The following is a 20187-nucleotide window of genomic DNA, read 5'->3' on the forward strand; positions in this document are numbered from 1 at the left end:
TTTTTTTTTTTTTTTGGCTAAACAACCATTCTGGCTGTTTTTAAACTTAAACATAAATCTTAAATTGAAAAAAAGGAATACAATGGGTTTAGTTCTAATATTAGTATAATTTTATAGAAAAATAAATGCTGTATAATTACATTTTAGAAAGATATGAGACATTTCCTGATTCTTTTTTTGACATAATCCCTCGCCATAGCAAAACCGTTTGAGATATTCAATATCTGTTCACAATTTAGCATCTTTAATGTATTTTCATCAAGTTGAAAAAGTTTTGTAACTGTAGATGAAACTAACCCCCCCCCCCCCCCCCCAAACACACACACACACTTTTGTCACAAAAGGTGGCGCTACTGAGCCCCTGCACCACGCCGTTTCTGAAACTTTGCACATGTCTACTGGCTAATAAATGTGATCTGTCTGTCGAGTTTCATGCAATTTTAAGCAATTTCAGGCATGCTAAGAGTCTCAAAATCATCCAAAAAGAATATTAAAGTTTGATGCGTTGCCATGGCAACAGTATCTAATATATCAATAATCCTTTCACAGGTCTACATCTGGCGAGTGTCTACATTATACACATCAAGTTTGAAGCAAATCGGGTAAAAATAAGAGGGTGATTTCAAAGCATTTTTAAAGTGACACACTTCCTGCTGCCAGTTGGTGGCGCTATAACTTTGACTCACAATAGTCACATCCATGTGATCGGCCTCTTACAGTGAACACACTGGTGAAGTTTCATCAAGATCAGTTAATGTATAAAGAAGTTATAACACACTTCCTGTTTCCATTATTCGCCATAAATTCGTATCCTCGTCACGGCCAAACCGTTCGAGATATCAAAAATCCCCTGGCAATTTTTCATCCTCAATGTCTTGACTTCATGCTGACCGAGTTTCGTTGCGATTGGTTGAATTCTCTAGGAGGAGTATATCGAATTCCAGGGGCATACGCTTCCAAACAAACCATAATAGCCGACTTCCTGTTAAAGTAAAAGTACAAAGGATATATAAACCGATGAGATCTATATGTGTACCGAGTTTCATATTATTACATGCAAGCGTGTTTGATTTATGGACCAAGTTTTCGGACCCCGTTCCAGGGGGCGCTGTCGAGCCCCCCTGCCACGCCCGGGTACCATCTTCAGCCCGGCCCTGATGGCCGCAGGTTCTGACCCGTGTGCAAAGTTTCAAGAGTTTTCGAGCACGTTAAGAGCCCCAAAAGTGCCCGGATAGTCGTTAGAATAATAATAATAATAATAAATATAGCTGCGAGCAGCGATTACGGGCCCAAGCCTGTGGCACCGCAACCCCGGTGCCTTTAGTTACCTAAAGGCACCGGAGTGGCGGTGCCACCGGCTTTGGCCCTTCATCGCTGCTCGCAGCTATATTTATATATATATATATATATATATATATAAACAAGCCGGTGGCACCGCCACCCTGGTGCCTTTAGGGTTACTGTGCATGACGGGCAATAACTTAACCCCGCTTTGACTGTTGAGAAGATGTGTACTGTAGAGCTTGCATTGGTGTGGGCTCTGCAAAAGTGTGCATTGAGGGCACATATCATATGCGTGAGCAACCTTCTGAAACCTAAAATGAAAAATGAGACACCCTACGGTCTCATGGACTTAATGGACACATGAAATAAGTACACAAGATTGAAAGTTAAATCAAGTGTGCCAAGACAGAATATTACTTGCCTGATCTGATTAGAAAAAAGTTTGTGTGTGTGTATGTGTGTGTGTGTGTGTGTGAAACGTGATTGAACAATGTAGACATTAAAACATACTCCGTCCTTTTGTTCATACAGGACATTATTCAAACTGCAAAGTGTTTACTTATATTTGTGTACAATCGCAATAAAACACAACATTGTGCTTTTGTCAAACTGTAAACTACAACTGTCACCCAACCAAAATCTCTTTTTTATTTTATAGAAAAATAAATAGTCTATCATTCAGATGAGAATAAAGTTAGTTCAAATTTTAAGGAAAACTCTGAAATATAGCACATTCATTTAAAATTCATTCAGGTTCAATTACCAAACATACAAATCTTAATGTAATTTAAAGCAAACAATACATTTAAAATATATGGGTTGTATGCCTATTTTTTTTATATAAAAAGATATATATCCAAAAAGACAGCCTAAACTTTAACAAGGGTTAAACAATCACTGTAACAGACACAATCATACACACACACACACACACACACACACACACAGACACAGACACAGACACAGACACACACAAGTCAAATCACTTACATTTTAGATGCAATATTGACTTTTTTCTGTTTCAGCAGCGAAAATAGTTAAACAAAGATCACAGCAGAACCATCGAGCATCTCACAGCAACGCGTTCTCATTACTGAATGATTCAGCATTTTGAACGAATCGGTTGACTCAAAGATTCAATGACCAATCCATAATCTGTCTCATTCATGAATGACTCAGCCGTTCGACCGAATCGTTCGAACAAATGAATCAATGACTCGCTCATTAAGACGGTCGCCTGGCGACACCTAATGATGGTTTAGTGATATGTTTAAAAGTATCATTCTTTCAAACGATTGTTAATTAACTCATATTTGAAACATAAGCTATATATATATATATACACACACATATATATACACAAAAATAAAATAAAAACACATTTGAAGCGTGTTTGCTTACTAAATTGTGAGCGGAACGAAAGTTGCAGCAAATATCAGCAATAAATTTCATTAATCACGAGAGTGAAGTGCTGACTGAAAAGATGATGACGGAATAGGCTATTTTATGTAAAAGCGCCTATTTAAGCGAATCTGTCATTGTACTCTTTTGTTGTTGTGTTTTCCGTGAAAAATAATAGACTATTGAACTCACAATTCAAGCAATTGGCCCCCGATATTGCACTAATTTTAAAGTGACACTAAAAAGTATGCGGCTGCAGTGGCATTCATTACAGTGCGCATCCATGGCGACGAGCGAGCAAAACAGAGCGAACGTTTTTTCATTTCTACTTCCATAGAAATTCATTCGAGCGCACTGCGAGCGCCACCACTATAAATGTCCTTACTTCACTTTCACTTTTAACTTAGCGATATAAAAGCCCCCGGTGTTACACGTCAAATAACCGGTGAGGAAAAATTCTCGGAGTCACATAGCAGCTACCTATATTTAAATACAACAGGCCTACCTGATTTTGAACACAAGAGGGCAGTATAGCCCTATGTATTATTTGATATATTTATTTTTTAACTGAATAGTGCATCCTGGCTGTTTTTAAACTTGTACATTATTCTTAAATTGAAAACAAGAATAAAATGGGTTTAGTTCTGATATTTGTATAATTTTATCTAGAAATAAATGGTGTATAATTACATTTTTAGAAGATATGAAGCTTTTAGTGTTTTTTTTTTTTTTTTACATGACTTTAATCCCTCGCCATAGCAAAACAATTAGAGATATTCAATAGATATTCACAATTATGCTTCTTTAATGTATTTTCATCATGTTGAAAAAGTTTGGTGGGAATAAAATAAACCACTTAAGAGGAGTGATGCATATTTTGTCATTTAAAAAAAAATACAAAAATTGTTATGCGAAAAGACAAGGACTTAGAGATTTCTTTATCCTTTAATGCAGGAAAAATCATACAGCCAGCCACACACACACACACACACACATAAACACAGACACCAACCCTCCCTCCCTCCCCTCCCCTCTGCTCCCCTCCCCACACAGACACACACACAAACAGAATGGCAGGGGGACAAGAAATCCATTCAAACTACAATATCTGACTTTCTGTTGCTCTGAGCTAATGACTTTAAATTAGAAAGTCGATTGGCTTGATGAGAACAATATGCGTGGCAAGTTTTGTAACTGTAGGTAAAACGAGCAAAGTTATAACACACTTTATGTGTCCTTTTTTAGTCATAAAATTAATTTCCTCGCCACGGCCAAACCGTTCGAGATATCAAAAATCCCTCCGGAATTTAGCATCATCAATGTCTTGACGTCATGCTGACCGAGTTTGCTTGAAATCCGATCAATTCCCAAGGAGAATTAAATAGAATTTCAGGGGTATGCGTTTCCAAACAAACCATGATAGCCGGCTTCCTGTTGGGATGTCGTAAAACTTAGAGCACGAAAGTTGTTTAACCCAATGAGATCTATAAGTGTACACAGTTTCATATTATTACATGCAAGTGTCTTTGATTTATGGACAAGTGTTCGAATCCCAGTCCAGGGGGCGCTGTCGGTCCGCCCTGCCACGCCCGGGTACCAGCTTCAGTCCGGCCCTGATGGCCACGGGTTCTGACCCGTGTGCAAAGTTTCAAGAGTTTTAGAGGATGTTAAGGGCCCCAAAAGCCCCCGAAACCTTGATCAACAATAATTAAAAGCTTTGTCACTCAAACAGACACATCCCCCTCCCCCCACAGACACAGAGGTATGCAGAGAGAGGGAGAGAGGGACAGAGATTACTCCAAAACATCCCATTCAAACCAAAATATCTGACTTCCTGTTGTTCGGAACCAAAAACTGTAAATTAGAAAGTTGTCCGGCTTGATCTGAACAATATGCCTACCGAGTTTTAAGATTGCAGGTAAAACTATGAAACTAACCCTCTCACTTTTGTCAAAAGGTGGCGCTACTGAGTCCCTGCACCACGCCCGTTCCTGAAACTTTGCACATGTCTACTGGCTAATATATGTGACATGTCTGTCGAGTTTCATGCAATTTCAAGCATGCTAAGAGTCTCAAAAGCATCAAAAAAGAATTTTAAAGTTTGATGTGTTGCCACGGCAACAGTATCAAAGATATCAAGAATCCATTCACAGGTCTACATCTGGCGTATGTTTACATTATACAGATGAAGTTTGAAGCAAATTGGGTTAAAATAAGAGGGTGATTTCGAAGCATTTTGAAAGTGACACACTTCCTGCTGCCAGTTGGTGGCGCTATAACTTTGACTCACAATAGTCACATCCATGTGATCGGCCTCTTACAGTGAACACACTGGTGAAGTTTCATCAAGATCAGTTAATGTATGCAGAAGTTATAACACACTTCCTGTTTCACGTTTCTCGCCATAATTTCGTTTCCCCGCCACGGCCAAACCGTTCGAGATATCAAAAATCCCCTCGCAATTTTTCATCCTCAATGTCTTGACTTCATGCTGACCGAGTTTCGTGGCATTTCTTTGAATTCTCTAGGAGAAGTACTTTAAATTCCATTGCATGCGTTTTACAAACAACCCTAAATAGCCGACTTCCTGTTGGGCTGGGGTAAAAAGTAAGAGCATGAAGTATATATGAACCGATGAGATCTATATGTGTACCGAGTTTCATATTCTTACATACAAGCGTGTTTGATTTATGGACCAAGTTTTCGGACCCCGTTCCAGGGGGCGCTGTCGAGCCCCCCTGCCACGCCCGGGTACCATCTTCACCCCGACCCTGATGGCCGCGGGTTCTGACCCGCGTGCAAAGTTTCAAGAGTTTTCGTGCACGTTAAGAGCCCCAAAAGTGCCCGAATAGTCGTAAGAAAAAAAAAAAAAAAAAAAAAAAAAAAAAAAATAATCCTAAGGAAAACAATAGGGCCTTCGCCTTTTCAAGGCTTGGGCCCTAATAATAATCCTTAGGAAAACAGTAGGGCCTTCGCCTTTTCAAGGCTTAGGCCCTAATAACTGAATGTGGTCCTATGTGTAGATGTCAGGAGTTGTTTCTCGAGCAGTTCTGCTGTTGTTATCCTGCTAACTTACAGTACATTAATGTGATTTATGGTGCTGTACTGCATAGCTGTTTATGATAAACTAGGAGAAATGCTACTCACTACTAACATCACTGATATAGTAGAATCGACAGTGAAACATTGAATAACTGACAATATTGAAGAACAATGTTCATATATTGTAGTGGTTCATTGGCAGACAGTTACTCATCCGGCATTGCTGTTACACACAGCTGGCATGGTGAAGCCAGATGGAGATGCGCCAAGTACACTACTACAAGAAACCTGTTTTCCCTCATCCATTCTGCTTCACATTGGGCATGGAGATATCCGTCTGCTTGAGTTGGGAACGTTACAGATCCTTCAGAAGGGCAGAAACATGATGACCTGATGAACACATGTAACAGTGTCAAGGCTGAAAGTCTCCAGTATTTCAGCGTGTGCAATAACACACACTTCCTCCCTATTCTCCTTCCCCTCCATCCACACAGCCTCGCCGCCAGGAATAACACACAAACAATGCGCTGACACCTGCAGAAAAGCACTAGCACTGGAGAAACAGGGAAAGAGAAGCAGACAGGAGGAGACGGACACTCAACACCTTCTTTAGAAAACAGCTTTCTTATAGTTTTAAAATATGACTTTAAAGGGGTCATATAATGCCATTTTTGTACAAGCTAATATGATTCTTTAGGGTCTAAATTAAAAGTTTGTAATATACTTTAATTAAAAATTCTCATTAGTATTGTAAGAAAACACTAATTTTACCTGGTCAAAAACAGCTCTGTTTTCAGCACGCCGTTTCAGTGCATATGCCTTTAAAGAGCAATGTACAGGTTGAATTTATAACTGAATTAATACTTGATATTGTCTGAAGAGGTCTTTTAAAAACACATATGTAGAAATTACTAATGAAATCTCATTTGATGTAGAGATTTTGATGAAAATGTGCTAGGCTCTGGAATACGCCTTTCCCGCTAGCAACGCGTCATATGACGTAGGCCGAGGCAAACAAGAGCTCGCGGTCAGCTGTAGTTAGAGCGGTAGTGAGAGACAGAGAACGTTTTAGATCGAGTTTTAGAGATGCCATGATGGTAAATTGTTGTGTGAAGAAAACCCAAGAACAGAACACCACAATCGCTTAGACCAGGGGTCTCAAACTCAACTTAACTGGGGGCCGCTAGAGGTAGAGTCGGGGTCAGGCTGGGCCGCATCAAGTATTCCACATAAAGATAGTATTCAAGTATTCCAAAAAAGGAGCACAACTGATCCAATCTCCTCAATCTTTATTATTAACGTTTCTTCTGAACTGTTCCTCTGAATTTGAACATTCCTTACATGATTGGTTCTTCATGAGCTGTCCTTCTGACAGTTAAAGTTCATTTTACAAACATTCTTTTTCTTTTCCTTATAACATTTCTTTGTGATACTTATATTTGCTCATGTCCTTTTTATTTTCTTTATACAACACAATATGATATTGAATGTTTTTTTCGATTTGCTTTTATTATACTTAGAAAAACAATTATTGCTTTTGAAATACAAATATTTGCAGTCATGTCTGCCCGTCTTATTGAATTCTTTCCACACATGTATAGTGTCTCAAATTACTGACTGCACAAATCAAAGCAAACCTTCTTATCAACCTGTTGGACACATATTACAAGCTCAAAATGATTATTCTCACATTGTTTTAGAGCAGGGGTCTCCAACCAGTAGCCCGTGGCCTGATTGGTGGTAGCTCGCCAAGGGGCCGTTCACACATCGCGCTCGCATATTTTGCGCGCTCAAGTTTCTTATTTCAAATGTAGGCGCGCGGCAAGCGCGCTCATAATTGAAGCGAGGTGCTCATTTTGTACTTCGCGGTTGTCTATGACAACTATCGACAACAAACCCACCATAAGCTGTCACGAGACTATCTATGGTAGCCCATAAGGGATTAAAAAAACAAAAAAACAAAAAAACGCGGCACACGCAACGACGGGCCGCACTAACATTAAACTTTAATGTCAAGTAGGGGCCACAAAATATCACCCCGCGGGCCGCGAGTTTGAGACCACTGGCTTAGACGCCATTCTGCGCATAGACAGTGCTCCAGCATATCAACAATGACCGCGCCGGTCCGCACAGACTATGATTGACAGCTGGCTCACGAGCGAGGGCGGGTCTGTGTTGAAACGCTGCTGTCAATCAACAATCGTGGGAGGGGCTTCCGAGCGTGTGACGTCACACGGTCGAACGGCTCGATTTGAGGCAGGGGAAAACATATAAGGAGATTAAAACAAAAACACTGGATGGATTTTTATCATTATATGATGGTTGTGTACAGGCACTGCCAACACACATTTCAGTACAATCAACTTGTAAAAGTGCATGTACCATTATATGACCCCTTTAAGTGCAAACTTTCAGATGTTTCCAACAGAACGTCTGCAAACAATATGGTTGCTATAAACATATGCGAGATTTATGGATGTGTTCGGTTTGATTTTACTGTTAAGAGAAGTGAAACGTTTGGCAGAACCTTTGAAAATCTCTTGAAGCTATGTGCTGAGATGATTTATTTTAATTATGATTGATAACTCTGGGCTATTTTGATAAGAGCTGAGAACATCCATCTATTCAAGTTCCTTATGAAAACTCTGACAAACTCTCGAAAACATTCCAGGTATGCGCTTCAGGAACTAAAACACTGCTGTATTACAGGAGTTTATGCAGAACGAACAACACGCCAGGGCGAACCGGAGACCCGCTAACTGTAGACGATGAAACAGTACGTCTGGAGTGAGACTCATTAACCCAAACACACAGGAAAGGGAAAGGGGAGTTGCCCTGTTTTATTATGATGGCGGAGATAACAGATTACAGTATGTGTGTGCAATTTGCACTTGACAATTGTTTTGCACTTCAAGTGCCAAAAAGACCTGGAACCAATTCATTATTTCAGAAGATGACAGACTTGAGTCTGTCTGGAAATGCACCGATTGCAATAATTCATGCTGTGGCATTATGTTTTGAAATGCTTGATGTTGTGTCAGAATCTCTCGGGCCGTATAACAGACACATCTGCAATGTTGCGTAAATTCCCTTAAAGCTAAAATCTTTCAATAAATGGATTAAAGGCAACTACAGTAATATCTGCCCAGAATGCTTTGTAATCCATTTAATTTATTATCTGACAACAAAATCAGCCCAGTCAGTAAGATGCGCTTGCCAGAGACGTTATAAAGGAGGCCAAACACATTAGAATAAATGGGTTCCTCGTACGACTTTACTCACAACTGATCCAACAGCGTTTGTTGCTAAGTTAACAATGTAATACTCTAATAAGCATAAAAATACAAATATTGGGCTGATATATTACATTGGGTAAAATATTTTATTCTTAATTAGATTTGAATTGATATCTTCCAGTGTCCAATATATTATTCACTGGTAAATTAATTTTACATTATCTTTGTCAATAATATATTTGCTTTCACTGGTTTTCTTTTTTTTTCATTTTTTTTGTCTTAATCCAGAGTTTGTAGCAAAGTTAAAATGTCATGATTATTTCAAGATCTAAACGATCATCTGCTGAAAGGGACGAGTTGCCATGTTTCATATTTCATATCAGTAATGGCTACTACAAAACTTGTAATTATCTGTAATTGTTATTGATCAAGAGATTCTGTTTTATTGTATTTTTAATTTTCTCCTTAAAACAGAACCAAAGACAGTCTCAAAAACACGGTTTGAAATCGCTGGTGTTTCTGACGTCACAAACGACCTTGTGACCAATCAGATCAACGTGTGATCGTCAACCAGTGGATCTCTGAGCTGAGGGAGTGAGTGAGTGGAGGCGGGGCTCATCTGCATATTCATAGAGCCGCGCATACTAAATGAGGCAAGGGTGTCGAGTTACATTCAAGATATTTTAAGCTACGCATCCTTTTTTTTCCAAGGAAAACACTTACATGTGTCATTTTTGTGACCAAAGATGAGTTTTAAGGGATACAATTATTGACTACAGGGGGACTTTAAGCAATATAACATAAGGAGCTGTGCTGATATTAATACTGAGTACCTTTTGCCATATACTGTATAGTATCTTAGCTATTGGACTGATGATTGCTGCGTTGTTGTTTATGTTCTGTTTTCTGTATCCTCTATGTCTACAATGTTGTTGGATGTTTGGTGTGGTTTTTACTTTTTATTGTTAGTTACTGTTATCTGTGCTAATGGTCAACTTTGCTCCCTTAAGTGCAAAACAAATTCCCCTCGGGGAAATAAAGGTTTCATTCATTTATTCATGTGTGTTTTTGATCCAACAAAAATAATTCCAAACAAAGTCACAGCAGAATTACCCGTTGTTTCTAAGAAAAGCCTTTTGTTTCTTAAAGCTGTAATATTGAAAGCTAGCTATTGAAATTGGTACTGCAGTCCTAATTCAACATATCGGAGAGAGTTGTTTTCCCGCTCTCCTCCTCAGACTCGACTCTCGCGCTGGTTACCAGATGGAGAACATGCTACAGAAAAGAGCCGAAGTTGAAGCAGTTTTTCAGAGAAATAAATATGTGAAACTTTTTCTAAATATCAGCAAACATATTATGGTATTATAATGCTTTAGTCAAATAAAATAAATAAATACATCAATGAAAAAGCCGGTTTTTACAAATTGGTTGAGAGAATGATTCAGTGACACTCATAAAGAAAGTCACTTGTTTTGTTCCTGAATGAATCAGCATTTTTGAACAAATCCATTGAATGGATGATTCAATGACTCTCTCCTGAATGAATCAGTGTTTCTGAAAGAATCAATTCAGTGAATGATTCAAATAAACACAGTCACTTGTCTCCAACTACTGTCGCCGCAAGAGTGAGGGGAAGTTATTCCGATTCAACATGAATTTAACACAATAATGATGTGCACCGATAAATCATTTGGAATAAATATGTCCATTTTGATTTCATGGTGACTTTAATATATTGTAAAAATGTCGCTGCCAACCATTTGCAACATCTTTGGCAGTGTGCATGCAGTAGGTATCCAGATAGGCGACGGATTATAGTTTGGAGCAGAGTTAATGTAATGCAAACACAAGAGATGTTGTCTGATATAACGGCGAGAGGATGCGTTCCAGGGCTTTAATGTGCAATAAGATATAGCGGTGTAATTGTAGCTCTGGGATCGCAGCGAGGCATGGGGGAAAGCAGCCAGAGAGCGATAGAGAGAGGGGTTTGAGGAATGCTGGTGTGTAATTACCCAGGCCTGTTACGAGGGGTGGACGGCGGAGATAAGACGGCCCAGCCAAACCAAACTTCCTTCAAAACACTCGTTCTAAGCGCTGGCTGATTAACACCTGTTATTCTTACAATGTCTTCCTTCAAACTCTTATTAGGTTTTCTATTATGCCCGAGTCGCCGCCCTCTCTAGTGCACACTTGTTTTCATTCACTCGGTGAAGCGCACGGCACTCGGCACTGATGTCCGAGGACAAAAGGAGGTGGAGGGCGAAAATGAAAGAACACCCTTAAAGAAAACAAGAGGTGCATTCATTAGCCTGAAGCCTCGGCGTGATTTGAACCCAACATAGAGTTTGACATTTAGACTAATATCCGCTTGCAGCTGGACCCTGAAAGCACACGCATGCAGGCGACGGCCGTAAAGCTCGGGCAACATCAAGCTACCAAACCTGTGCCATGAAGCCACTCCAGAAGATTCACCAGATTCCCAGCAGAAGCCGAGGGAAACGTGAACGCTCCCGAACGCCACACTGACGCTGGAGTATCTGAACATTCAGAGAGATCGTTCATCATCTCAAACACACACATCACGTGATTTTCCCAGGGATTCTGTGAAAACGTTTCAAAATGTTTTCCGAAACATTTACATCGTAATCAAGTGCAGCCGGATGTGTGTCTGAGAGGCTGAGGAACTGCATCCTAACAGCACAATGATTTACTTTTCTTTTTATATACTCAGCAATACAAATGGTATACCATATTTCCTATATAACTATAGTTATAGTTCTGTAATAGTTTGATGATCAGCAGCCCACTTCATAAAGGCAACGATTAAACCAGCAGAATATTTCCACAAACCAGCAAACGCTTGGGGTCGGGGAGATTTTGAATGTTTCTGTCTCTTCTGCTCACCAGAGCTGCATTTATTTAATCAGAAATACAGTAAAAACAGTGAAATATTATTATAATGTAAATCAGCTGTTTTCTATGTGAATATACAGTAAAGTGTAATTTATTCCTGTGATCAAAGCTGAATTTCAGCATCATTACTCCAGTCTTCAGTGTCACATGATCCTTCAGAAATCACTCTAATATGAGGATCTGATGCTCAAGAAACATGTATGATTATTATCAGTGTTTAGTTTTGCTGCTTCAGATTTATGTGGAAACCGTCATACATGTTATTTTTCAGGATTCATTAATGACTAGAAAGTTCAAAAGTTTCAGCATTTATTTAAAATATAATCTTTTGTAACACATTATAAATGTCTTTACTGTCACTTTTGATCGATTTAATGCATCCTTGATGAAAAAAAGTATTAATTTCTTTCAAAAAAGTCAAATGTATAATGCAAGCAATGGCTGAAACTGCAGTTGTACTGTGACAGCAGCTGAATCAGTGAACACTTTCACCAGTCCACCAGGAGCTAAAGTGTTGCTCACGCCGTGTTTCCAGGCAGATTTACCGTGAGATTTCACACAGTGGACCTGAATGATGAACGATGAATGATGAATGATGAATGATGAATGATGAATGATGAATGATGAATGATGAATGATGACCGATGTGAAAATGTTCTGATAACAGCATCTTGTGTGTCAGTGGCAGGAACACATTTCTCATGATCAGTGCCACAAATAATAGGAAAGAATTGTATATATTTCTTCTTTTCACACAGCGCTTACACCCGCGTTATCATCGCTGATGTGCTGTTAGAACGTCACCGCTAGATACTCAACAACCAACACCAAATCCAGCGCCTCATCTTCACACACACTTCACACACACTTCACACCGCCACAGGAAAACCTTGGAGGGGGAAATGGAAAACGCACCAGTTGGAGTGAAGTAAGGCTTTACTTTTACCTTTATAGTAGAGAAGACTTGACTTGATAGAAGTCTGCAATATATATTTATTTACACAACAGTTCTTTCTGGTTCTCGAATCTGATTGGCTGAGAGCCTTTTCCAGCAGTGTGATATTCTCCCAGTATCAGAACTGGAACTGTTTCACCGCTTGTATCACTCCGCCTGCGGCGACTGTCGTGGCGGTCCAGCAAATCCACCATATAAAAAAAAAATACTGTGGTTGTGTCACGAAATGTAGTTTTAAACATTTTTTTATGCGAGAATGTAGTTATTTAGACGTCATATACGTGACTGATATATAATCATAGTGCCTATTTTACAATCTGTTGAGACGCTTTGGCCGATGCGAGCTCCAGGCCGTCAGCGGGCGTTCCCACAGAGAACCGCTCATCTCAGTGACTCTTATGTGGTGAAACTTGAAATATAATTCATTTGTGGCATTTCAAACAGGCAATCTTTGGTCTTATTAATCCATTACATGTTCCAGAGCAAATCAATTTTGGTTAAGGGGAAAATTAATTTTCATAACTCCATATTTGGCTATATTTCACTGTACGTATCCGGTACGAGTGCTGCTTGTACGTTTATAGTGTATTATAATAATATGTTGTATATATATCCCCCCGCGCCCGTCTCCTGTCTCGCTGGATGGCGTCCCCCGGATCGGCCTTGGTCGACGGCGTAACGGCGTGACTCCTGGAAATCTGCGGTCACTGAGAAGAGCTTCGTTTTCCTCCGATGTTATTTCTCCATCTAAAATGGCTCTGATCAACGCTCGATCCTTCCCGCTAAATTACTTGTTTTCCTCTTACAGTCTGGATTTTATGTTCATCGCTGAATCCTACACTAAGCTTGGTGATTTAACCCCTTTTTTAAAAATTGGTTACAACTGACTATACATTCATACAGCAATTCACCAAATTTATTGGTAATGTTACCACAAACTAAGACCGTTTTTTTATTGGTGTGTGATTTTAATATCCACTTTGCTGTCCATCTAACACTTTATCAAAGGAGTTCCTCCGCCTCATTGAGTCTTTTAGCCGGGTCCGGTGGATAAATGACTCTACTCACCTTCAGGGTCTCACTTTGGACCTGGTACTCTCTCATGGGTTTGCCATCAGTGATATTGTTGTATCTGATTTTATGCTTTCGGACCGTAAGCCAATATTATTTTCTACGTCTCTTCCTTGCCTTTCTCATTCCACTACTGAAGCTATAACATTGTCCTATTCTTCTCAGGTTGGCTCAAGGTTTAACGAGTGCTTTATGGAATCCTGCTCACATTTGCTGTTGGATTCGCCGCTATCGGGCTTGGATGCCGACCAACATCTCTGTCCATTAAACTCTGCCTGGCTGAATGACCTAAATGAAACTACTCCTAAATCTGAACCGTGGCTCAACTCTGATATCGGACGACTTAGACAAGTTAGTAGAAAGGCCGAGCGCAAATGGAAAAAGGACAAGCTACATATTTAATTGCAGTTGTTTAAAGACAGTTTATCGGCTTATCAGAATGCTGTTAAGTCGGCTAAAGCCACATATTTTTCTGACTTGATTATGGCAAATCACTCTAGACCAAAGGTTTTATTCTCTGTTATAAACGCGGTTGTAAATCCTCCGGTAAATACAATGTCTGCTGCATCTGATGCTTTATGTGGAAGCTTTGTGTGATTTTTCATTGACAAAATCTCTAACCTGAGACCCAAAGCAAGCCCTTCTCACACTGAACCGTTGCATTCTGTGTCCTGGGACGCTTTTGCACACATCTCTCTGAAACTCCTCAAACACCTTATCGTCAATATGAAACCGTCGTCCTGCTATACAAATAAACTGAACTTGATATTGTTCATATATAATACAAGATAAATGCTTCTATAAACGCTAGAGCCTTTATAGACATATATAATAAATAAGAACGTTAGCGCCAGTTTATGAATACCCAGGATTAATTGTTTAAATTATGATCAATGTGTGTCTTTACCTAGAGTTAACTAGAACAAGTGTCAAAAGCACTGTTTCTTTGGTCTTGTTGATTAACAGTGCGTTTTAGAGGGGTTTGGGAACACATCACAGATGATTAGATGAGAGAGGACAGAAACTAGAAACCCTTACCAGAGCAGCGACAGGAGTGGCCAGCCGGTTTATCTTCTTCACCAGACCCGGCCTGATCGAGCTCAGCAGTCTGAGAGAAAGACATTTATAACACTTTATTAAATCATTTAAAAACAATTAATTAACAAACACTTTACTTAAGACATTTAGCACAAATTAATTCAGAGAGGTGGAGGTTTTCACAAGCAACACACCGATCAGGCTTCCTCACACCAGGCGCTCTTCAGGTACTGATAACATCCCAAAGAGAAACTAAAAGTTCCAAACAAATTCCTTTTCTTGTGGATTTCTTTAGCGAGTGTTAGGCAGAAAAAAAAGGTGTAAATGTGATTATCCTCCATCCTTTTGTGAGCGAGGGCGTCCTCGAGGGATACAGTAATCTAGAGGACTACTTGTTTGTTATACTCAACAATATTTCATTTATTATGATTATAATATGGTGGTGCGCTTTTACTTTACTTTTAATCACCATCACAAGTATTTAAGATTTATTCAAAAACCAAAAAAAAGGTCACAAACTGATACCATTTAGTCACCGTCTGGAGCCCTGATCTACAGTGGATCTCTAATGGAAAGTTGGAGCTATTAATGTGCCTTGCCTTGCCTTGCCTTGCCTAATGTGCTTAGCGGGCAGCTCGCGGGCACCATGCTGGAGACCACTGCCACAAAGTCATGACGTGACCCTTGAATATTATTCTCGTTAGAGTAAAGGCCATGAAACGCAAGCTGACCGTCAGCCGTCTGTTGGCCTAGTTTCTGCCGGCACCAGTTGGACTAGCGTCTGTGGTTTCCGGGCGATTGAGTGTGTTGAGAAGTGTTTAGGGGCTCTGACTGAAGACAAGCACACTAAACTCAACAGTGTACAGACCCTGAAGGACTAAAGACTACACACACGCAACATGATCTGATAGACCAGTAAATGTGCAGTAACATGGCTGTCAAGTTTCAGGAAGGAGAGCAAAATAAACGGCTTTCTTTAGTAAAATATTCAGGAAGTTTGTATGTTTTTCGTGTCGCGCTGGATAAATGTTTGAGGAAACACCTGGAGCGTCTTAAAGGAATCAGACATGAGGGCTTTCACGGGCCAGACACACAGAAGTCACGCTGAGGACACACATTAATGCTGAAGATCATACATCATGCTTATATAGTAGCCTGGGCCTGAAAACAGCAGCGCACTCCCTGAAGAGCGGCCCGTCAGAATCAAAACCGCATGTGTGACTCTAGAGGACATAAACTTCCTGATGTCCTGAGGAGGATTTGGGCCAGAGTGTTTTTCATCTATCTGAAATAACCTTCACCACACACACTTCTTCTTCGGTTGTCCATCGAAATCCAGTTTCATTGTTTTCTAATATAATAGAAGCATAGAGCTAGATCAGAGGTGAAGTGTAATAATCATCAGTAACTTCTCATAAAGCAATCATGATGAACAATTACCTAAGTGCATATGAACTAGTTGAGTAAGTGTTAAGGCCCGTTCACACCAAGCACGATAACTATAAAGATAACGATAAAGATATAATTCTAAAAATCGTTCTCCATATAAAAGAATAACAGAGTTCACACCACAACTATAACGATAAAGATATGAGGAACGATATCGTTGGGATCACTTTCAGAACGATTTTTTTTCAGCTGTCGAACGATAAAACACTGACAGCCAATCAGAATCCATTCTAATTTAAAGGTCTACTTTGAAACCCCAGCGCGGGCGCGCCCGTGCCTAGAATAAAAAGACAGTTATCAGTCGTTGGTGTGGACGCATATATAGTTATCTTTATCGTTATCTTTATAGTTATCGTGCTTGGTGTGAACGGGCCTTTAGTCTTCAGACTGACAGCAGAAGGTCTGGATTCTAGAGCAGCTCTCATTGGCCAAGGACCGTCTGACATGTAAAGCAGCCAATCACAGTTCGTTTTGTTTAGCATCATGTTTAGTCAGTTGTAAACCCACCAGCTTTCTTCTTCCATGAGGGGGTTTGGCATCACGACGGCTTTGTTTCCAGGCGGAAACCTGAAGTGTTTCCCGTTTTGGCGGTGGTCCGTTGACGTCACGTCTGAGACTGAGACTAAATAATAGTTTTCTAGTAAAACACTATATTTTAAAGTGAAATACACTGAAACAGTCCAGGATGTCAGCGTGATGAATGTTGTTATTGTTGTGTATTATTGAAAATGAACAAAATAAGCTACTGTTGTAATATTGAAAAAAGACTGGAAACACGTCTATTTTTGACCAATGTGTTCAGATTCGGATACTGTGACCTCAAAATTCTTCATTGCTAAAAAAGCTTACAGGCCATTTACACAACACCGTTTTCAACTCAAAACTGATAACTTTATAGTTGTTTGGCCGGTCATTTACACAACAGCGGCATTATGAGGGCCTGAAAATTAAACAAAATAAAGAAGTGTGAAGTCCGCACACTGAAAAATACTGCTCCAAAAGAATTTATTAAAAGCAACGTTTCGACCCTCAGGTCTTCATCAGGCACAAATCCTGAAAATGAAAACCTTTGAAAACTTGTTTCAGAGTGCAAGTTCTTGAAAGCGATGACGTTATCCGTGCATAACGTGTTATCCATCCGTCTCCGTGCATAAAACAACTCTTTGTGAAAACGGTGATGACATGCACATGTGTGTTCAGTCTATAGGCATGTAGTGTTTCTTTACAGGTGACACCGCCATCTACTGGCCTGACAGCAGAACACAGCGTTTGCAGTCGCTTTCACGGATCTGTGTGAACGGCATCGCTTTGGCAGCGCGATCAAATCTAGAAAACGGTCCGACTGTGTTAGGGGATGAGAGATGATGGCGTGTGCTTTAGTGTGGAAACATCTGTTTATCAGCTCTTGTTAGTGTCATCAAATAAAGATCTGCTGGATACGGTGGGGGACATGCAAAGCTCTACGAGAAATGATATCAGAATGTTATCCGTGTGTCTCTGTGCTGGAGAAGCTCATTTTCTCCACTGCAGGTCCTGCTGTTCACAGGCTGAGATGACTATTACTTGTTTTCATGTGTGAGACAATGCAAGTGTGATGCTGTCCTCACAAGAGTTCTTGACAGCTCAAGAAAACACCATGAGCTTGAGGCTAGATCCAGTTGTGCTTCAGATCCGCCTGTCCTGAAGTGTCTAACTGTTGTTTTTCATGTCAGTCAGACTGATCTTTCCTGTCTGAGCGAGCAGATCTTCAGCATTCAGAACAATGCCAGGTAACGTGTGTGTTTATGGAAGGGGGATTGTCTGTATGTACATGTTTGGTAATGAGAAGCAGTCAGAAGAGAAGCGTTGAGCTAAAACTGCCAACACAAACACGGCTGTTAACAATTAGTCTAATGGAAACCGCCGCTGATGAAAACTCATCAACGTCTCATCAACGTCTCATCAACGTCTCAACAACGTCTCAACAACGTCTCAACAACGTCTCAACAACGTCTCAACAACGTCTCATCAACGTCTCAACAACGTCTCAACAACGTCTCAACAACGTCTCAACAACGTCTCAACAACGTCTCATCAACGTCTCATCAACGTCTCATCAACGTCTCAACAACGTCTCAACAACGTCTCAACAACATCTCAACAACATCTCATCAAAACATCTCAACAACATCTCATCAAAACATCTCAACAACATCTCATCAAAACATCTCAACAACATCTCAACAGATTATATGCAGTCTACATACGGTTTACAGCTTATATTTTTAACATTTACGTCTATTTAATGCTCATAAATAAGTTTAGGACAGCACCATAAATTTTAAAAACATCTGTCATCATTTACTCATTCCAGACCCGTATGACTGGTTTCTTCTGCGTTGGGGTCAAACATCATTAGACCTCAATGTCCTTCACTGAATTTTCATTTCTGAGTGAAATTATAATAATCCCGTATCCACCTCAATACCAGCACTAGTGTTTCACAATACAACAACATAGTAGTTAAAGACACCGAATATAAAGTGGGAGTGAGTATTCCTGTGGGTATACAGAAGGGATCAGATCCCACACCTACTGTAATAACCATCTCAAACCAAAGGAACAACTCCAGAACAGGCCTTAAACATGTTTAAAGTCCAGAACGATTAAGACTAGTTGTGATTAAAGCTGTCAGAGCTGAAGACAGTCATGTTTACTGTACTGTGTCTCTGATGACAGAGGATCCAGCTCTCAGGACAGGACAGATGTGTTCTGATGAAAACCACATCTGCAAGAACAAGACAAACTCCAGGAGACACATTTAAAAATGAGCATTAAAGACCGTTCAGTCTCCAAATATGTGGAGAAGGCTTGTCAGCAACAGTTGAGGCGGGATCACAGCAGACAACTTTACACACTGGAACACAGGAGAAATACAACCACGCCATACAGACACGAGAACAGACCAAGAATGAGTCAAAGAGAGGACTATAAACACACAAGCTGACTGAGGGAGAAAACAAGAGACAGGTGGGGTTAATCAATCAAACAACGGCTAACTATGACAAGCGGGAACTTAGGGAACACAGAAAACACAGAAAACGCAAACATAAACCTAACAACGTTTTGTAACTTTACTTTTAAGTCATGAAAACGCTATTTCTGAATGTTCCCTGAACTCTGAAGTGTACAGTTTCGCCATACATAAACAACATTGTGACAAGAAAGTGATTTGATAAATTTTTTTTGCTAATGTATTGAGAACATTAATAAAGACCTGAAAACTGAATCCTGAATGAGTTATTAATGTTACTGAAGAGCATTTGTTCATAACTTTGAGAGAACCTTGCCAGAACGTTCCCTGTTAGCTGGGAAGTTGGATAAAGAAATTCCCAACAAATTGTATGGACTGCATTTAAGGTGTTTTAAGGTGTGTGTTGTGATTTTGGGGACAGGTACAGTCCGCACTCATTTCATGCAAAAAACTGAAAAGGTAAGTAAATGATGACAGAATGAAACCTTTTGGGCACACTGCCCCTTTAAGTGTGTGTGCGTGCATGTATGTGTGTGTGTGTGGTTTGAGAGAGTTACTCACTCGCAAAGTAAGATGCCGTTGTCGAGTCCAGCTCTGAAGTCCCTGTCAGAGAAACTCCTGCCGGTCACCGCCTGCAACACACACACACACACACACACGTGTTTATCACACAGCAGTCTGACCACAAAACAGCGCTCTGTTTTACTGAGATCTACATGGTTTCAAAAGCACGGGTGTGTAGTTTTCAGTGTTTATACCAGCGTTTCTCAGAGAAGCCTCTGGCA

At 40.0% G+C, this 20187-nt stretch overlaps 1 protein-coding gene across 1 annotated transcript in view; it reads right to left on the reverse strand.

Moving 5' to 3' along the window:
- LOC130076448 (LIM and calponin homology domains-containing protein 1-like) overlaps positions 1 to 20187 on the reverse strand; it is a 94445-nt gene that overhangs the window by 18561 nt on the left and 55697 nt on the right. The window contains exons 2-3 of the mRNA XM_056241525.1: positions 19964 to 20034; positions 14941 to 15010 (exon numbers count right to left, since the gene is read on the reverse strand). Coding sequence (XP_056097500.1) covers positions 14941 to 15010; positions 19964 to 20034 — 141 coding nt within the window. The remainder of the gene's footprint in view (positions 1 to 14940; positions 15011 to 19963; positions 20035 to 20187) is intronic.

The sequence above is a fragment of the Rhinichthys klamathensis genome, unplaced genomic scaffold (assembly GCF_029890125.1).
Source record: "Rhinichthys klamathensis goyatoka isolate OS25496 unplaced genomic scaffold, OSU_Roscu_1.1 h1tg000652l_1, whole genome shotgun sequence".
In the NCBI taxonomy this organism is placed as follows: domain Eukaryota; kingdom Metazoa; phylum Chordata; class Actinopteri; order Cypriniformes; family Leuciscidae; genus Rhinichthys; species Rhinichthys klamathensis.